The sequence below is a fragment of the Oppia nitens genome, unplaced genomic scaffold, assembly GCF_028296485.1.
Source record: "Oppia nitens isolate AA-2021 unplaced genomic scaffold, nextdenovo-longstitch-racon4-pilon3 scaffold6_pilon_pilon_pilon, whole genome shotgun sequence".
In the NCBI taxonomy this organism is placed as follows: domain Eukaryota; kingdom Metazoa; phylum Arthropoda; class Arachnida; order Sarcoptiformes; family Oppiidae; genus Oppia; species Oppia nitens.
Window position 1 is genome coordinate 806,721 of NW_026533250.1, and position 19,248 is coordinate 825,968.

General features: G+C 26.6%; 3 protein-coding genes across 5 annotated transcripts; 1 reads left to right on the top strand and 2 right to left on the bottom strand.

Moving 5' to 3' along the window:
- Positions 1 to 3,657: 3,657 nt before the first annotated feature.
- LOC128962048 (histone acetyltransferase KAT2A-like) lies at positions 3,658 to 6,923 on the bottom strand. Its single transcript, XM_054308370.1, has 5 exons — positions 6,836 to 6,923; positions 6,336 to 6,724; positions 5,862 to 6,097; positions 5,576 to 5,796; positions 3,658 to 5,483 (listed from the first exon to the last, which is right to left on the bottom strand). Exons 2-5 carry the CDS (start codon positions 6,646 to 6,648, stop codon positions 3,779 to 3,781), a joined length of 2,475 nt encoding a protein of 824 aa, XP_054164345.1. The 5' UTR covers positions 6,649 to 6,724; positions 6,836 to 6,923; the 3' UTR covers positions 3,658 to 3,778.
- A 1,399-nt stretch (positions 6,924 to 8,322) lies between these two features.
- Positions 8,323 to 9,634, top strand: LOC128962457 (uncharacterized). Its single transcript, XM_054308832.1, has 2 exons — positions 8,323 to 8,525; positions 8,592 to 9,634. The coding sequence occupies exons 1-2, from the start codon at positions 8,409 to 8,411 to the stop codon at positions 9,339 to 9,341; spliced, it is 867 nt and encodes a 288-aa protein (XP_054164807.1). The 5' UTR covers positions 8,323 to 8,408; the 3' UTR covers positions 9,342 to 9,634.
- A 341-nt stretch (positions 9,635 to 9,975) lies between these two features.
- LOC128962689 (1-phosphatidylinositol 4,5-bisphosphate phosphodiesterase gamma-1-like) lies at positions 9,976 to 15,659 on the bottom strand. 3 transcript variants are annotated; one of them, XM_054309090.1, is made up of 18 exons: positions 14,996 to 15,659; positions 14,802 to 14,934; positions 14,185 to 14,738; positions 13,900 to 14,106; positions 13,575 to 13,657; positions 13,386 to 13,517; positions 12,703 to 13,325; positions 12,510 to 12,632; positions 12,390 to 12,444; positions 12,082 to 12,327; positions 11,781 to 11,999; positions 11,609 to 11,705; positions 11,163 to 11,524; positions 10,969 to 11,083; positions 10,739 to 10,897; positions 10,576 to 10,664; positions 10,175 to 10,341; positions 9,976 to 10,110 (listed from the first exon to the last, which is right to left on the bottom strand). In XM_054309090.1, the coding sequence occupies exons 1-18, from the start codon at positions 15,369 to 15,371 to the stop codon at positions 10,080 to 10,082; spliced, it is 3,771 nt and encodes a 1,256-aa protein (XP_054165065.1). In that variant the 5' UTR covers positions 15,372 to 15,659; the 3' UTR covers positions 9,976 to 10,079. The 3 variants fall into 3 exon arrangements, with proteins under 3 accessions (XP_054165065.1, XP_054165064.1, XP_054165066.1); XM_054309089.1 differs by having other exon boundaries at positions 10,169 to 10,341; XM_054309091.1 differs by lacking the exon at positions 9,976 to 10,110 and adding an exon at positions 10,448 to 10,483 and having other exon boundaries at positions 10,289 to 10,341.
- Positions 15,660 to 19,248: the final 3,589 nt, after the last annotated feature.

Genomic DNA, 19,248 nt, shown 5'->3' on the forward strand with positions numbered 1-19,248 from the left:
TTAATGTAAATAAAAATGTCCAGTATAATTAATAGTTTAGTAAAATACAAATCTATAAAAATTAACTAATTTCTTAATAAATTATATATCATATTTATAGTCAATATTTATAAAATTTTAATTCAGACTTTGAGTTAAATGAAAGTAAATTTATATGATTTACAACTTATTTTTAGTGTGTGTACACTGATTATTGGTGTTGTGATACACATAAGTACAGAATTTGGTCGATTGCCATAAAGTGGTTCATAATTGAAACATTAATTTGAGAGTTAAGACAATTGCAGTGCACATGACTTCATTGAAGGCATTGGACATTACTGTCACAATAAAAACTGTTTTGTCTGTAGGATCAGCTCTACAAGTCATACAATTGTTTCTATGACTTATAGACAACTGATTTTTGTATATAGTATACCGTATACTGAATATAATGTATATAGGGTTAGATTGAGATTCCCAGGGAGGGAAGTTCCCAGATAAAATCCCTCCAATTTTCCCGGAAAATATGGAAAATATATTATATTCCCTCCCTTGATCGTTAGAAAGGGAAAATATAATTTGTCATACATTAAAAAGTACCTAATCTCAATGACTATGTGTTTCAATTGGGACCATTATGTTAGTAATAACTCAATCAAAATATGATTCTAATAATATTAAACATTTAGTAAAAACATTAAATACATTTTGTAGACATTTACTATACAAACATGTTTTTAATAAAACATTATGTAATGTGAGTTAGGGTACGATAGGTGGTACCACAAGGAAATGTCTTCCCAGGGAATTCCCAGGGAACAGGGAATATAAGGAACTTATGGAATATAAGACGAGGGAGGGAATCTAATCTAACCCTAAATGTATATAACACACCGTTAGGTATTATATCAATTTTCTGATCATAAGCCAAACTAATGGCATATATTTATTAGAATTTTTCCTATAATTATCAAAAATCATATTCATTATAAAATTAAAATAAAATTGTAATTGCATTGTAGTCTCCTTTAATTTTCTTTCCTGTAATAATAATTTATATAAATATTTGTAACGAATGAACAATTAATATATAAAATTCATTTATCAGAACTTATTAATTATAGTTATATAAAAAAGAGTAAAAAAATAATTTTAATAATACATATAATTTTTAGGCAATGCGTTGATTAAAGCAAACCAACGCCCAATTCTCGGCCCATAATTATGGTATTGATATCGCTTTCATATGTGTATTGAATAAAATTTATGTATACAAATGAGATACGATATGACTGTACTATTTAATCAATAAATTATTATTTTCATCAAAATAATTAAAATCCATGTAAAGTTTTTCAATGTTATAGCATTTTACCAATTAATACAAAACTCTATTGTAAGTTACAATTTGTAACTCTATACTAATGTTAACAATCAATTGATATTTAAAAACTAGTTATTCAATTTAAATTATACTGTATATATTATTTGACTATTTTTATTAATTATAATCAATGAAATATGTTTTGCATTTGCAATGATAAACATACAGTTTAAAAACAAACTACTGACCAACATATTAATTAACTTAAATTATTAAAAATTATAAACAATTTTAGCAAATAATAAAATAAAAATAATTATTTATTAAGTAAAATTAATATTTTTTTTTTTAATTGAATCACTAAAAGAAACTATAATATAATACTTTATTAATTATTTATTATAATTTAGAGTTCTAATATGTTGTCAGTAAATAAAGTTTTTATAACTTTAAATTCTATATTTATCTAATTATACAATTTTATTGTAGATTATAATGTATAAAAATTTCTGATTTCAAAAATTATACAGTGTTTACATATTTATATAATTTACTTTAAAATGGTCTTAAAATTATATTAAATTTATTTATTTTATATATTAGAATTATTTGATTCACTTATAAATAGTTTAATATTTATTTAATTATTTATTTTCCAGTTATATCATAGGATCCTTTTGGTCCCTCGGATCGGGGCAACGACCCTCAAGTAATGGTAATCATGTATTGTAATTCATCAGCGACTGAGTGAGTGAGTGTGTGTGTGTGTGTGTGTGTGTGTGTGTGTGTGTGTTTGTGTGTGTGAGAGAGAGAGAGAGAGAGAGAGAGAGAGAGAGAGAGAGAGAGAAAGAGACCTCAAGTGAGACCTAAGAAGGAGAGGCGTTATATGTGTTATAATTGTTATAATGGTTTGATAGCCAGTGTTTGTCACTTATGATCGATTAAATTTAAAGTCTTTTATAAATTTTTAGTCACAAAATCGATGAATCAAAAAATGTAAGACTTATTGGACTGTTTTTCATTGACATACCTCAAGACAATTCTTAAGTGAATATATATAACTTCCTCAAGAGTTCGTACTTTAGTTTGTTTGTTACAATCACTGACTAGACTTAATCCAAATGTTAGTCTATATACTGACTTTGCATACCATTAAAGTATTAGGTCTTCAATAAAATTAGGTCAACAAGACATCAAAAAGTCATAATGTAAGTCATATCTCAAAGGTTTTACTATTTTTTAAATACATTTAATACTAATTTTGTATATTTTAAAATAACAAATTTTTACAATAAATATGCAATACATTACAATAAATATGTATGTATCCAAAAATTAAATTATCAAAAAGATGTCAATATTATCTAATTATACTATTAGTTATAGTCTATAACTAATAAAATTAGTTAAACAATCGATACTTTTGCAAAATTATATTAATATTAAAATTATTTTTTAAATTGAATCAATTTTATTGATAATGAGATATTGCATAATATACTGTATATCAAATTATTTGTAACATAAATTTAACTATAAAATTATTTTTTAATTGAAATGTTGTGTCAATTATTATAAAGTTTACTTTTCTTTCATATTTTTATAATGCGATAAATATATTAAATAAAACATTTTACATTTATTAATCGTATACATAAATATACACTATTTAAATTAATTTTTGATTAAATCTTTCAACAATTTAAATTCACATAATGATCATAAATTATCAAATTTAATATTAAATACAAAAATAAATTTAAATCATTAATAATAAAATATTTATTAATTTGTAAATATATTATATTATTTCAATTAATTTTATTAAATATTATATTTATATAAAAAATAATGTTTTAATATTAAATTACTTTCTATATATGCATTAGTATTTTATAAATTTTAATATTTATCAAGCAAAATACATATAATGAAATGAATATATAAATATTATTTGTTTAAATATAGTAAAATAATTCATTGTAAATTATATTTAATTATATATAATATATATAAGGTGAAATAAATAATTTATTGTATACACAAATGTAATGAAATAGTTTAATGTTATGCTGTACTATATATATATATATATATACTGTATATATTATAATATAATATAATGAACACTTTAAAATCATTTGAGGATATATCTGGTATTTTAACAGAAACTTCAAGTCTCTATAAACACACGTTTTAACATATTTTTAATCTTAAATTCAATTTAAAGATTTAAATTAAATGTCTAAATAACAAAAAATATAAGTAAACATATAATGTGATGTATGTGTAACGTCTAATTCATGAAATAAATTTATAAAAAAAAGTATCAAAACTATTATACAATTCAGTAATTATATATATACACTAAATAACTACTAATAACTACGTTATCGTCAAATTAAATAACATAAATAAAATACTGTAAATGTCAATAATAATAATTAATATGATTGTGTAAATTGTGGTCAACTATTTATCCCAAAGTCCCGCTTCTTTCATTTTATTAATAAAAAATCGCTCCAAAGTGTTAGCACATTTGTAGTACTCTGTGTCGGGGCTGTTATATGCCCGACAATTCTGAAATATACGATTAATGTCGGCATTAAAGAGACGTTTATTTATATAATATTTGTTTTTGAAGCGGTCAGTCATGGTTTTGAAGTCCATGGGATACTTAATGTAATCATAATAATCGGGTGCTTCTGTTGTTTCTACTGGTCTAAGGAAAGGCCACGAACTGTTGTGATTCTTTAATTGGCCTAAAATTGTCTTAAAAGTAATCATCAAATTATTCTCAGAGTCGTTGTTCTGCTCTTCCTTTACTTTTCGTTTGTCTGCTTTAACGACCGACAACTCTTTGATACCGGGAATCAAGTCAATGGACACCTCTTTGGGTCCGTCTTTAAAAAAAGTCAGTCCCGGATATACTTTGTGTGATTTCTTTTGTTTTTCATCAATAAGTTTCTTAATAATTTCTTTTTGTTTTCGGATAACTGAAGTCAAGTTGATATAAGTGATGCTTGGGTTGAGTTGACACTCCATGAGAGTCGCGCCTTCGTATTCCTTGATATAACCCAAGTATTCAGACTTTGCAAGTCTTATATCTTTAGTAAAACCCTGTTTCTTGAAGTAACCGATTGCAAACTCGTCGGCATACGTCAGAAAATGATATATTTTATGCTTAACGTGATAGTCCTTCAAATGATTCATTAGATGTGTGCCATAACCTTTGACCTGTTCGTTGGAAGTGACCGCACAAAACACTATTTCTGAAAAACCTTGATTTGGGAACATTCGGAAAGATATTCCTCCGATTACTTTATTTGAGTCTTTAATTAGTGCTAATGTTTTATGTTTTGGATCAAAAACTAATCGAGTGATATACTCTTTTGGCATTCGTGGCAATTGATGGCTAAACACATTTTGCAGTCCAATCAACCAAATGAGGTCCTGTTTATCCACCGGTTTTGTCAAAGAATTGGCCACAATATGAAAACTTATAATCCCTTTCTTCTCCTCACTCCTCGCTGACTCATCTCTGGCTGATATTTCCGGTAAGAGAGCAGCAGTAGTCTCGATAACTGTCTTAGATTTGTTCATTTCTTTAATAATACGAGAGATAACATCATCGCCGATATCACCCGTAATAGAGATCTTCGATTTTTTAGTCGGAGGTTCGACTTTGACTTCATTAGTTACTTCAGAATTACTTCTAATCCGTTTTTCACTTCGAGTGCTTTTCGGTGATGTTATTAAACCGGGACTTAAATTAAATGTAGTAAAACCTGATGATGACGATGGAGTTGAAGATAACAAAGCACTTGTACCGGTGCTTACGTTAAGAAATGATTTTGATTGTAAATCTGGTGATAAACTAATTGGTATTGAGGTCAGAGAGTTGTTTAAATTGGAAGTACTTTTCGCTGAGTTTGAAGCAAATGATGGCATATTCTGCTTGTATTCGAGATCCCAAATCGGAGAACTGTTTGAATAGACTTCTTCTTCAAGCATTGAAAGAAAACGAGGAAAATGAGTCAATACAAGAGTTCGCTTATCGGCTGGCATTCTGTCCTTTTCTGCTCGAAATTTGTCTAATAATTGTCTTCTCATTGTTTGAAATACAGATCGTAAGAGCGTTCGTCCAAATATTAATGAAGTCTCGAAGTGAGTCAAACTTTGAATAAAATAAAAATAAATAAATAAATAAATAAATAAACTTATTGTAAGTAAATATAAGGCACACAATTGATTAAATAGATGGCAAACCTATCACAAAAAGCTGGTACGTGACAGTAACACAACCAACGCGTGTAATTGATCTTATATGCCGACACATCTTCATTAGGTGAGTGCTGTTTGTGAGCCTGAGGTGTCTCTAACTTCCAATGATTGAGACAATGGAGAAACATTTTGGCCAAATCATACATTGTTTGCCACTCTTTCTCAGACAAGTGACTAAATTTATAGCAAACAAAGTTTATAACACCCTATCATACAAATAAAAATATATATCCATTTAATCACAATTACAACTTTATTTGACAGTAAATACCGTTTTAATTGATGGCTTCTCGAAGGGGGGATTTCCAAGTGGTCCCTCAACTGATGGTCGACTCATTTGCATAATGGCTTTCCTCAATAATTTAAACAAATAAAAATAAACTTGTTTTGTATCGGTATCTTCTTCAATATGGACACACATAAATAGGTTTTCCACATCGACAACGATACCCAACAATCTGTCCAATTCCTCCTCTTTGACAGCTTCTAAATGGTTTACGTGAGCACCTGTTAGTCATACAAATATAATATTAAGTTTTACGTTAAATGTTTTACTCTTACTAATCATTTTTTCCAAATAATTAATAATAATTTACGGTAAAAATTATTAACATTTAGAAATCAAAATATTTTATAAAACTCTTACCGTAAGTGAAATATCATATATTAGTAATATTAACACAATATATAATAACAAATGAGAAAAATTGAATATAAAGTGTAAACAATTGATATAAAAACTAACTTAGAGGATGTCCACAACTACGACAGGGATCAGTCATTTGTGAGACGGCATTGTTGTGTCGGTCGGAGTTCTTGTCGTTGTTGGCAATGGTATTGTTGTTGGGATTCTTCCATCCGTTGCATTTGCATGTGTTGTCGTTAGCCCTGCACTGGGAATATACCCCTAGTTTTTCCAATTTCTTACTTCTTGTCCATGTCTTAAGCTGTTGTTTCTTCAGTGCAATCCTTTGCAGGTTATTCTTGAGTTGAACCGATGTCTCACTTGTTGTGGATGAAGATGTCGAAGCATTATTGGTGGCACTCATTGCGTCCATAAATATTTCTTCGCCGGTTATTATGAACGGAGACAACAACCTAAGTGTCACCAAACTTCATGTCCAACGATATTATCTGTAAATAAGTCAATCATTTATTATAAAACAAATTATTATTATTATTATTATTATTATTATTGTAATAGAAATGCAAACAATCAATGAGTGAATCAATGATTAGACAAACCTATTGATTGATTGCATCCAATGTTATGATGTCTTATATATTGTTATCAAATAAATAAATCAATCAATTGTTTGATTAAATATTTGTTTATTATTTTCAAAATAACTTTTTTTTAATAAATAAAACAACAAAATGTGTGTCAATTTGTAATGTCGTTGACAGCGCATGCGTTACATTGAGTTTATTATGGTTTGCATTCAAGCAATAGATGTCACCAATGATTGTCAAATGACTATAAAATTAATTATTATTTTTCAAAACTATTTTTTCCGGTTTTCTATTAATAACTTTAATAGTAATTAGTTTATATAAAATCAAAATATATTTATATTACAACTATATTACAAATACAGTATATATTATTTACTGTTAATACAAAAAGTTTTATTTGAATACAGTATTAATTAGTTACTTAAATCTTAAACTTAATTACTTATATAAAGTCTATTATTTTATTGTTTTATTACATAATTATATTCAATTTAAATTTAGTTTTTCATTAAAATATTTTTAAGTATAAAACAAGATATATCTTGAGTTCAAATGTTATAAATATTTATTTCGACTATTAATTGGTCACAAATTTATTTAATTCTGTATTTAGTTTTTCTGCAAAACAAATCAAATGTTAGTTTTTTTTAAATATTAATAAAAACAAATAATATAACAATAATTACTAATTTGTTGGTTAATGTGATTCATTTGGTCTTTAATGATATCACTTCTTAAGGACTTATTGTTAATAGAGTCGGACTTAATGGTTGAGTCCAACGATTGTCTGGTTGTATATGACTTAGCAATAGATGCATATCTTCTCTCAAATCTTCTAAAAATTATTTGTTTGTCACTAATAGTGAACGCTATGTAAGTGAGAAATGCTATTATTTGAGATAAAGTTTTCAATTGTTAATACAATTGTTATTTAATTAATTAATATAATTAAAATTGCAACCAAATAATGGTGTAATCAAAATGATGATAATCGCAGCCCAGACACTACCAAAACTAGCCATTAGATACACCTGTTATCAAATTATTGTCAAACTATTATTAGATTCATTTCAATATAATTTTTAAATAGTTTCACGAGATTTTATTTTATATAATAATAATTATTAAATAATTATTAATTAAATTATTTTTACAAAAAAGTCACTTGGACAAATATTTTATAATTTTGTTTACCATAAAAAAATCATGATTTTGGTTTAAAAAAGTGCATCAAGGTAATTTTGACATAATGTCAACTTTTATGTAATAGTTTTATAAATTTGCAATTATTTGCGAAATTTTACTTTAAAAAGACAGCAAAAGTGAAAATTGTTTGCAATCTGTGGAGAAAATATTTAATTAATTAATTATATGTTACTATTATTAATAATATACATATTTTATTATTATTATTATTATTATTCATTTAATTTAAAATATTTTATAAATAAAGTTTAAAACATTTAAACACATGTTATTAATGACTGAATGCTATAGCGATCATCACATGTGTTGTAATTTTGTAAACAAACCTTAAAAAAGTTGTTATTATTATTGATATTAATTGTAAATCAAATAATCAATGAAATTATTGATTCAACTCAAGAATCGGTCACTTGTTTTGCATCCAATCCTTATAGTGAGTCATCTGAGGTCACATGCAGTCCATGTCATGAAATGGCGATCATTTCATTCAAAGGTTTTTATTGAACTATCACTTGAATTGTTAGACATTTTAATCTGATTTTTGTGTTAATGAAAACAGTTGTTTAATACAAGAGATGGTCATATGTTAAGTGATGCGATACTGTCGGTCAAAGTAGTGACGAATGTAATGTCCAAACGGCACATAAACTTTGAACGGTTGCGACAAATCTATCGGATTATCCGTTTAAAAGACAGAGGTATTGAACACAACTTCAAACACGACAGACAAAATCCTAAGGAAGAAATCATTGTTTATAAGTCTGAAATAAATCGGATCACATTTTTGGGTGGTATTGTCTTCCCATTATTAGCTATTATCACGAGTCTTGCATTATATATATGGCCGCAAATCAATAGGGATACGATTGAAATACCAATAGATCCGCACGACAAGAGATTGGGTCCCAAATATGCCAAAGAAATTGTAATATTAGTTTCGTGTTGGCATTTGTCACTCTCTCGTAAGTATGTCCTCCGGATGTATTACAATAGAAGTCGCAATGTTTTCAAATTAAGTACTTGGAACTGGTATTTTCCATTCACTACGAGTACACGCGAATGTCCCGCCGGTTCCGGTCAATACAGTACTCATCGGTTTAGTGATTCACCCTTTTATCACACATTTTTTGGTAACTGTAAGGTCAAAGGTCGGTCCTATTATATCAACGAAAATCAATTTGCTTTTCCCGTCTATTATAACATACTGTTTGGTTATAGTACTCCACGATCTTTACCATCATTAGGTAAATCCATCGAAGAAATCAATAAAACCAATGGAAATATTCTTCAAAGAAAACGAGATATTTAATAGTTTAAGATTTTTTTATTGTGTTTTTGGGTTTACATTAAACTTATTATATAATAAAATTAAATGACATTCAAGTCGACGAATACTACGTTAAGAAGTCCTTCTGTATATTGAAGACGACGGAAGGATAATGAACTCAATAGAGATGTTATAAACAATTTATTACAAAAGTAGTCTTCAAATGTCACACATCTTTTCGTCGGCTTTTGATTGTATAAATACATAAATAAATTAATTAATGACTAACTCATTGGTTTAAACACAATTTGAGATCATAAACAAGAATCTTATATACACACAAACAATTTAAATCATTGAAAACCATAATTTTTTTTATAAAACTAGATATTTTATAACAAAAATTTCAAATTAATAGTGAAAAAATAAAATACTTAAGATTAAAACCCGTTTACAAAAAATAGTAAAAACAAATTTTCATTAAAAAATAATATACTGTATTTATATAATACTATAAATTTTTTAAATAATCTTTAAATATTCAGTAGTTGTGATCTGCATAACTTATAACATATGAAATAAACGTTTTTTTTTGCAAACAATAAAAGTCCAATAAATTAACCAACAAATTAAAAATACAAGGCTTTTATAAGACAAGATTGTGTCAATAATTTGTATAAACGATAAGTTATTTTCTTTTAATTACTTAATCAATAATTTAAACAATAAGTAGTTAAACAATTAGTTGATTGATTTACGACTAAAAAAACGGCGATTCATTTAAAGGCTACCATTTATAGAGTTCTTCATTCTATAAAATAATACAATAGTTTAGATGTGAAGTCATGTAAAATACAACCGGTATTTACGTTAACCTTTCTTCATTAATGTTGATGAGCTGCTCTTCAATTTGTCCCAATTGTACCCTAAAATGTTGCGCTTGTGAGGAATCGCCGACTTTTTCGGCGTTGACTATCATTCGGTTTAAATTACGGGAACTGTCTCTCAACTCTTGTATAGAACTATAGATGGGATCCTCCGACTATAATCAATAACATATAAGCAATTGACAACAAAATTATTATTATTATTAAATTTGACAATTAATTGATAAAATATAGTTTAATAAAAGATAGAATGACCGGCACCTGAGGTAAGCATTTTTTTTAAGGCAAACATTTGGTCTTTATATAGACCATTGATATGCATGAAATAATAATAATTTTAATTTATTAAATTTAAAGTATTATAATTGATTCATAATTAACAAAAATACCTGAATTGTTTTAATACTGATATGAATCAAAAGCGACGCCAATTCAAGCTCTTCACTATATTCATTCATTAAGGGAACACTTCTATATCCTATACAATAAAATTTAAATGTTTTGATTTCAATAAATATTGTACAGTAAGTGTTGGTGTGTTGTTTGGCAAACCTGTTCGGATGCAATTGATAGGGAAGGTTCCGTGACCTAAGAAATTTGGATCACCGAACATGTCTTCATCGTAGACAACCAGTCGGAGAAAAGCCAAATCACTACAACTTATGTCAAAAACGATCGTTTCGTTCCAAACCGGATTAAAACCATTGTCGGCTAAAATAACCATAATTTATCAAATGTTAAAATTTATTTAAAAAATAATTGTCTAAATTTTAAAGACTTACGAATACTGCTTGTCTTAGATTTGTTGGCATCAAATTCAGTGCCAATGATCTCCACCTCAACGAAAGGACTTACTAGACCTCTGCCAGATTTCATGAGATGTCGGGCCGCTATCACCTAAATAATATTAATTCATTAGTATTCAACTTAACGATAGTATTAAACAAATTTTAACATCAATTAATTAATGACTTACTTTTACAGTCAAAGTTATTGGTTGTATATTTTTAATTGTCGACCGATCATATGAGTTAAAGTTGTCGTCAAACATTATATCACTTTTTAATACATAACCACATTTACCATTAGATCTAAACATAGCGCCATTCAATTGCATGGCTCTGTCAGGTGTTTGATAGTTAAGAGCTGCCATTTGAATGCCAATTAACCACATCTTCATTGGGTCATAATTAGATGAATCAATTCTACCGCCTTTTGGATAAACGCGAGTGAATTGTGTCTTATTATACTTTAGAAGAAATTGACAATTCATTGGAGACAACCATTTATCGACTTTGGATTCAGGAAATGATGACATTTCAGTAAAATTTCCAATTTCTTTATACAATCGTAAAATAATATTAATTTTAGTATTGTTTACATTCATAATCATCACAAAAAATGATAAAATTTAAGACTTACTTTCGGTGTCAAAACTAACGGCTCGACAATAAATGATTAGATTTGACAACTCTTGTGCTATTCTCCAGTCTCTCTCAATTTTTTGATTATGTCTTATCTAATATTTATAAATATCTTTAATTAAATAATTTCTTGAATTATTAACATTGAAAATAATTTAAACATAACAAACCATTTCATTGAACATTTGAGAAGTTTCTCTAATTTTGGTGACCCATTCAATCATCTCATCTTCACATTGAGTGGAAAGAAATATAGCCGTTTGTGTCGGAGAAACCACAGAAAATACATAATCTCTTCCTCTAAATGTACCCTTAGGTATGACAGTACAGCCAACGATATCAATACTTCCTTTTTGTAAATTACCAAACGGTTTGCTTACATCTGATAACTAATTTAAATAATTTTGTATTTATTGATAGCAAACATTTAGTCAGTTTTTAATCATTAAAATAATATGAATGTGTTTTTACGTCTTCAATATTATCATGTGTGTTGACTTCTTCCACATGATTAGCCGGAAGCCAGTGTTGTTTTTTGCCGCCATAGTCCCCCTTCCACCACCCCCCGCCCTCCAATTTTATCACATTTGTAATGATTGCGTGTTTACAAAATGATAACTCATCCTCACGTTGAGCTCTATAGTCATACAGTGCTTTAACAGTCACTGTAAGACTGTTATTGGGGTCCATATAATTGCCTTCGGGACCAATCGGGTCCTGAATTCAAGTCATGTATTTTACTATTTTTAAGACTTAACTTCAAATATAACAACACTTACGGAACCTATTCGTCGTACAATCTCTTCATTTGTTGGATATTTTAATTTAACTTTTCTATAATAAAATTAAATACTTTAGTAATAAAATGAAAAATTTAAATCAATTAATTAAAGATTTACCGATAAAGTGGATGTTTTTCATAGAAGTTAATTAAATCAACGAGACTCTCGTATTGAGCATTTCCTATTAAGTAAAGCCGTCCCTCATGTTTGATACGGCAGTGCTTTATTTTATTTTCGGCACTTTATATAAAACATTTAGATTTTAAAACTTTAATAAATTTTTAATTACCGATATATCTATTATTAATACCGAAATGATATGGAAAATGAATTTTCTTCCTTTTCTGACGGTCTGACCAAAAAAGCTCCGTCATATCGAAGACGTTTGAGCATATCTTCAGCTTGAGCTCTGGTCATATTCTGGTGATACCATTCTTTACTTTCATGTGAGTTGGGCTGAGGCACCGGTTCTGTTAATGTTATAGAAAACTCTTGACTTCTAAGTGGATGTGTTTGATAATGAGTTATTAGAGCATAAAGTGTATCGAAAGTAACCGAATCTATTAAATGATATTTAATTCCTCTTTTTTCCTGTTTTTGTTTGATTCGGCAGTGATTTACTTTTCCTTTTCGCCAAAAGGAAAGTGAATAATCTCCGACAAACGTATCACTATCTCTGACCAAAAATGTGCCGTCACCTAAATGTGAATATCGGTTTAATAATGATTCTGCTTGATTGCGACCTCCGGCCAGTTTCCCGTGAAACCATTTTTCATCCAAATGTAATTCTTCCGCACCAATTAAAGTGCCATCTCTTTGGTTAACGTTATTATGTCTCTCATTCTCGATGTCGTCGTCTTCCTCTGAGTTGTGATCATTTTCTGTATAATACATCTTATCATTGGTTAACATAAAAAAGTGAGGTTTCCATTCCTAAAGATAATAAGAAAATTTATTTGTAATCTTTAATTAATTATACAATTTATATAATACCCGCTCTAATGAATCCTCGAGAAAGAGTATTCCATTCTTAACAGAGTTACTGATATCCATATCAGTGATAATATCTTCAGTGGATTTTGTTTGTATAAATCTTTCATCAGAACCTTCCGGTAATTTTTTGTGCTTTAATTGTAACAAATTTTTGTATTATTTTATTTTTTAAAAACTAACACAAAATACCTTTATTATGAATTTTCTCTTCAATTTATTAGGTGAAGGCATCGCTATCCCCTCCTTCTCAATTGGTTGAGTTAGTAATAAATCTTTAAAATTAAATATTATGGTAATTAATGCAATTTTTTAATTTTAACCAATTATAATAAACAATTTATTAATGCATAATAATAATAATAAAGTGATTTTATTATTATTATTAATTGGTTTAAAGAATGTAATATTATTTAGATGATTGAATATTTGGATTCATTAGTTAATTATTAAAATTTAGTGCAAATACTAAGTTAGCACCGGTAGAGTACAATTGCAACAATTTAAAAGCAATTACCTCCAAAAATGTCTTTAAACGCTTGAGCCATATATCTTTGTTGAGGTAAAGTGCAGTGATTTTCAATGGACAAAATGACCGGAAAGTCAGATGTGGTAAAAGCGTGTTCATTGATTGTCTTAATTACGTCAAAAAATTTAATTTTTGTGGTAAGTGTGTGGCCGTGATATATAAGTGGTTTGCCATCCGGTCCATCCCAACAATCAACTATCGAGTAATTATCCATTCATATTATCAGTACTTTAAAATTATCTCAATTTTGTTAAGTAATGTTTAAATAGTTACGTTCAATACAACGACAACCCATTCGCAGGCATCGGGCGTAAGCATCAGTAGACGATTCACTCTTTACTTGATCTCCAGTTAGGTATGTATTATGAGACGAAGCAATCCAGTAGTGAGTCAATGGTCGGTCCATATCTTGATTAACATCATTATGTTTTGAGTCCCAAATCTCGTTGTGTTTAGAAAATAAATAATTTATAAACTGTTTAACAGTAAAATAAACTTCTTTTAAATCACGACTTTGATTAAGAAAATCATTCATTAGATTTTGGACACTCTCGAGATCACTATTAATGATATCATTTTGTTCGTTAGCAATAAATTCGGCCAATTCTTGAGCAGTGATCAGTTTGCGATCATTAGAATAGGAGGCAAAGTATTCACAAAAGATTTTGTTGTCATAAATCAAATTATGATATAATTGCATAAACCCGTCGTAACCTATCTCTCCTGATCTCGTTTTATCCACTTCTTGGAAGTGCTCTTTGAGCTTATTATTCGCTAATTTATAGTTATTTCGAGTAAGAAATGCTTTCACTTCTTTGAGTGTAATTCTGAAAACAAATATCATTACAATTCAAAAGTCAATTATTATAATAAAATAAAATCATATTTACGCCGATTTTTCCGTAAGACTAAACTCTTTTGTAATCCAAAACTCTAATTGAAGCCAATGTGTAGCGCGTTGTGTATCAGTGGCCAGAAAGCGGAGTCCGTGAACCCATTGCTCACATTCAGAGGCTGTCTTGGCTTTAATGATCAAACAATCACTCAATTAAATTATTGTCAATCAAAATGTTAGGTCACATACCGGCACACGAAAGTGTCTTCAGACGGAATGTTTGACCATAGAGTACACTCAGACACTGTTGCTTCTGATAACCTTTGAGAGGGTCTTCCTCTAGCATTCTGTCCATTATCTTATTGATTGGTCCGATCCTAACCTCTTTAACTTCGCGTAAGTCAATGATGCCTTCAATTGTAGATTTCTGTGGATCCGTCCAAATAAGTTGTCTTGTCTTGAGTTTGACGGCAAACTTTCGTCTCTCGGGTTTTGCTTTATTGAAAAATTTGGCCAAAACTAACCCGTTTTCCAATCGCTGAATGATTGCCGACATTTCTTTGCGCCACATCTTGTCCGACACTGTAAATGTGGACGTGAGGTGACCACTTCGGGAACCATTCATCGCTGGTTATCAATAATCACTCAAACTATACATTAAATTATTTATTAATTATTAACTAATGATTCAAATCAATGACAATATGTTATAAAAACATTGAATCACTTAATTATATAAACACTTATTACTTCATAACTAAACTATTGATTGAATTAAGTATTAAATTTGAAAATAGTATCAAAATATATGAAATTAAGTAATCAAATGAAAACTCAAGTGTTGTCTGCAATTAATTCATTGTTTTGTTTGTTGTTTGACTGAGAAAACAGGTTTTCATGAATCAAATGTTGTGTTGTGTTTGACATATCATATGATTGTCAATAGGATTCCCAATAGGATTGTATGCAATCATCTGAAGGCTATTTAAATCAATCAATGCTTTAGAGATGCTGTTTGTTGTTGTAGTCAAACATAAGTCTAATACATATACATGTAATACATATACAGTACTGTATATAATGTTTATAATACAATATATGCGGCATATTATGCAACAGTTAATTGCATTTCAAATATAGATCAAACAAATTTAGAAATTAATGCATTTATTTATTTATATCTTATAAATTGCACATAAATTCAATTGAAAACACATTACTAAATGTAATGTAATGATAAATTTGACGCAAAATCATAACATTTGGATTTAAACAAATTCAATATATTTTTCAAAATATTTCAAATGATTCAATAAATTATTTTTAAATATATTGTTTATAAGTTATAAATTATAACTTATATATAATAAAATTTGAATCAATTAATGTGTAATTAATGTAAATTAATTTAAGTTACTTTATTTCTTCTTAAAATAAATTATTGTTTTATTGATATTTTAATTATATTTATTAAATTTATTAATATTATTAAATAATGAATTTATTTACAATTATTACAATTTATTAAAGTTTTCTTAATTTTCAAATCAATCAATGAATTGCTTAAGTAGTCTAAAGTGTATTAAAGTGTATTACATCACAACTAAATCATAACACATATACAAACATAGACTGTATTATACAGTAAAGTATACAATGAAGTAATTATTAAATTATTGGTTTTATTTAAATACATTTATGTATTTAATATCGTTTTTCAAAATACAGTAGAAAACCAGTTTAGAAAGCATTTCCATACGAACTTCTTATCCAAAGTAAAAATTTAAATCAAATGACAGTATGACAAAATAAACCCAACTTTAATCATTTTCTTTGCTTAACTTAAATTAGATATATTTAAAATAAACATCCTACATTTTGCTACTTAAACAACCTAAATTAAAAAATAAATTAAAAAATTTATTCACCAATTTCTCAATGTTGTTGAAGAGATAAAAATTTAAATGCAAATGCCTTATACTTCATTTTTGCTTCTTTAAACAAATCTAAACTTAAAATCCAATAAAATATTTTTATTTTATTTTGGCCGCCATTTTCTCTAGAAAACAGACATTTTTTCTCGACAGACATATAGAATTCAGACATGTACTCCTTTGATGAGTTCGTGAATATTAATAAATTATAAATAATATAGATTTGAATTTCTAAAATATTTAATATTGACAAACAATTATTAGAAATTTCTATTATATTGAAAATAATAATATAAGTCATGATATTCTTATATAATATATGTTATCAAATGTTTATTTATATTTTCCTCATTATATCAATCAATATAAGCGGAACTCTTAATAATAAGAGATCATTCATTTGATATCATAATCAATGACTTAACTGTCAAACAGTTATTTCGACTCTTTTGCTGATTTATGTATTAATGTTAAAGTATTGACTGATAGAAAACAAATGCTTTATTTAAGTATAGGATAAATACAGTATACGATAAATGTTATATTTAACAATATTTGATAAATAATTGTATTTATAAATTATATTATAATAGTTTGAAGTGAAAAATATAATATTTATAATCATTTTTGTATAATAATATAACATTTGTAAAGAAAGTCAATTTCACATCCGTTCCCTTCCCACTCCTTTTTCTTATAATCCAATCCCTCTGTAATCCCTATCCAATCGATACAAACTTTTCATATTTTTAGTCAATAATAATAATATAATGTATGTAAATATATATATATAATTAATATATTTTCTTATTTCTCTGAATTTTATTATTCTTAATTAAATTGAAAACTTATTATAAGTAACACTTTATATCATATGAGTCCAAATTGACAAAAATGACAATTTTTGACAAAAAATCATTTTCTGCAGTTTATTATTTATCATAAAATTTTTAAATAGTCTGAAATAACTCATTAATAAAGTTTATATCATAATTTAGTATAACCCTCTCTTAGCTTTCTATGTACTCCCTGTCCTTATGTGTGCTTATTGTCTCGCATTACCCTTTTGAGTGAAATTTTATTATAAATTATATTAATATTTGTATAATTATTATAAACTATTAATAGTAACTACATTTACTATTAATGTATAATTAACTAAATTTACATTAAATTAATATTATACTCTACAGAATATACTGTATATTTATTAAGTAAATATAATAGTAAACAAAACAGTAGCGAAATAAATGTTTGACAGTTTAGTTATTGATTATCATATAGTAATGTACTGCAAGTAAATACAGTAATACAATAATAAATTAATATTTTGTGTAACAAATTACTAAATTTGTTTTATTTGTTTTACTTTACGACATATAATTCAATTATATTCTTACAATTTATTATATATTTTTGTCATTTTCATTAACTGTACAATAAATTTATTACTATATATAATTAAAACTAACAATTTATCTACTGTACATAAAATATTTACTCTAATATTGTATTTGATAATTATTATCATATTATAAAAATAAGTTTAAAGATATGTGAGTGACTATAGTCTATATTATAAGACTATAGGATATAAAGTAAATATAAAAATATAAATTACTAAATTATAGTAGTGAATAATGTTGTATCTTATTTGTAAACAATTTATTATTTTATTGTTTAACCATTAATAGTTTAGCTAACTCAAAAAACTAATGTTATTTTAATAGCTATTAAATAAATATAGATGTTTAGAATAAATATATATTTCTCTATATATATATATCTTAAATATTTCTAAGTATTTTATATAATAAAATTTAATTAAATATAATATAATTATTATACCGATAATCAAATATAATTATATACTTTGAATTCCAGACATATAATAAATTTTTATAAATGACATATCCATTAGTATATTGTATGTAGAGTCTACTATATTATAGAAAGTATATTATTTTATAAAGTTATTGTTATTTTGACAATATAATATTGTACCTTGTGTATTATACGTGTATATATATTAAATATATGAATTTATTTGTAAAATATCTTTTTAGCAATTTTTTAAAACAATTTTGAAAAGAGTTTATACTTTATATGATAGATATTTGTAGAAAATTTGAAATACTGTACACTATAATTGTTTAATTATCCTAAAAATTCCAATTTAAATAAAACTATCAAATCAGCGAATAAATAATTATATAAATATTTAGTTTAATAAATATATTTGAATTGAAATGTTCTCACATTAATTAATTATGGATAAAATAAATTAAAATTGTTAATTGTTGTCACAATGTCTACTTAGTTTGCCTCAAAACTGAGATAATTTGATTAATTTGTCGACAACACTAAATATTTTATATGAAATTATCGGGTATTTTGATCTCTAGACTATAATTACGGCCATTAGTTGGGGTTAACTTACCATTTGTCTGCTCCCAAACTATTTGATGAAAATTATGTGATATTGAAAATTATTTAGACTATTTGTATAATTTAAGCACTTTTATTGAATATTTGAATGTAAATGACATTAAGCGCTAATTTAAGAAA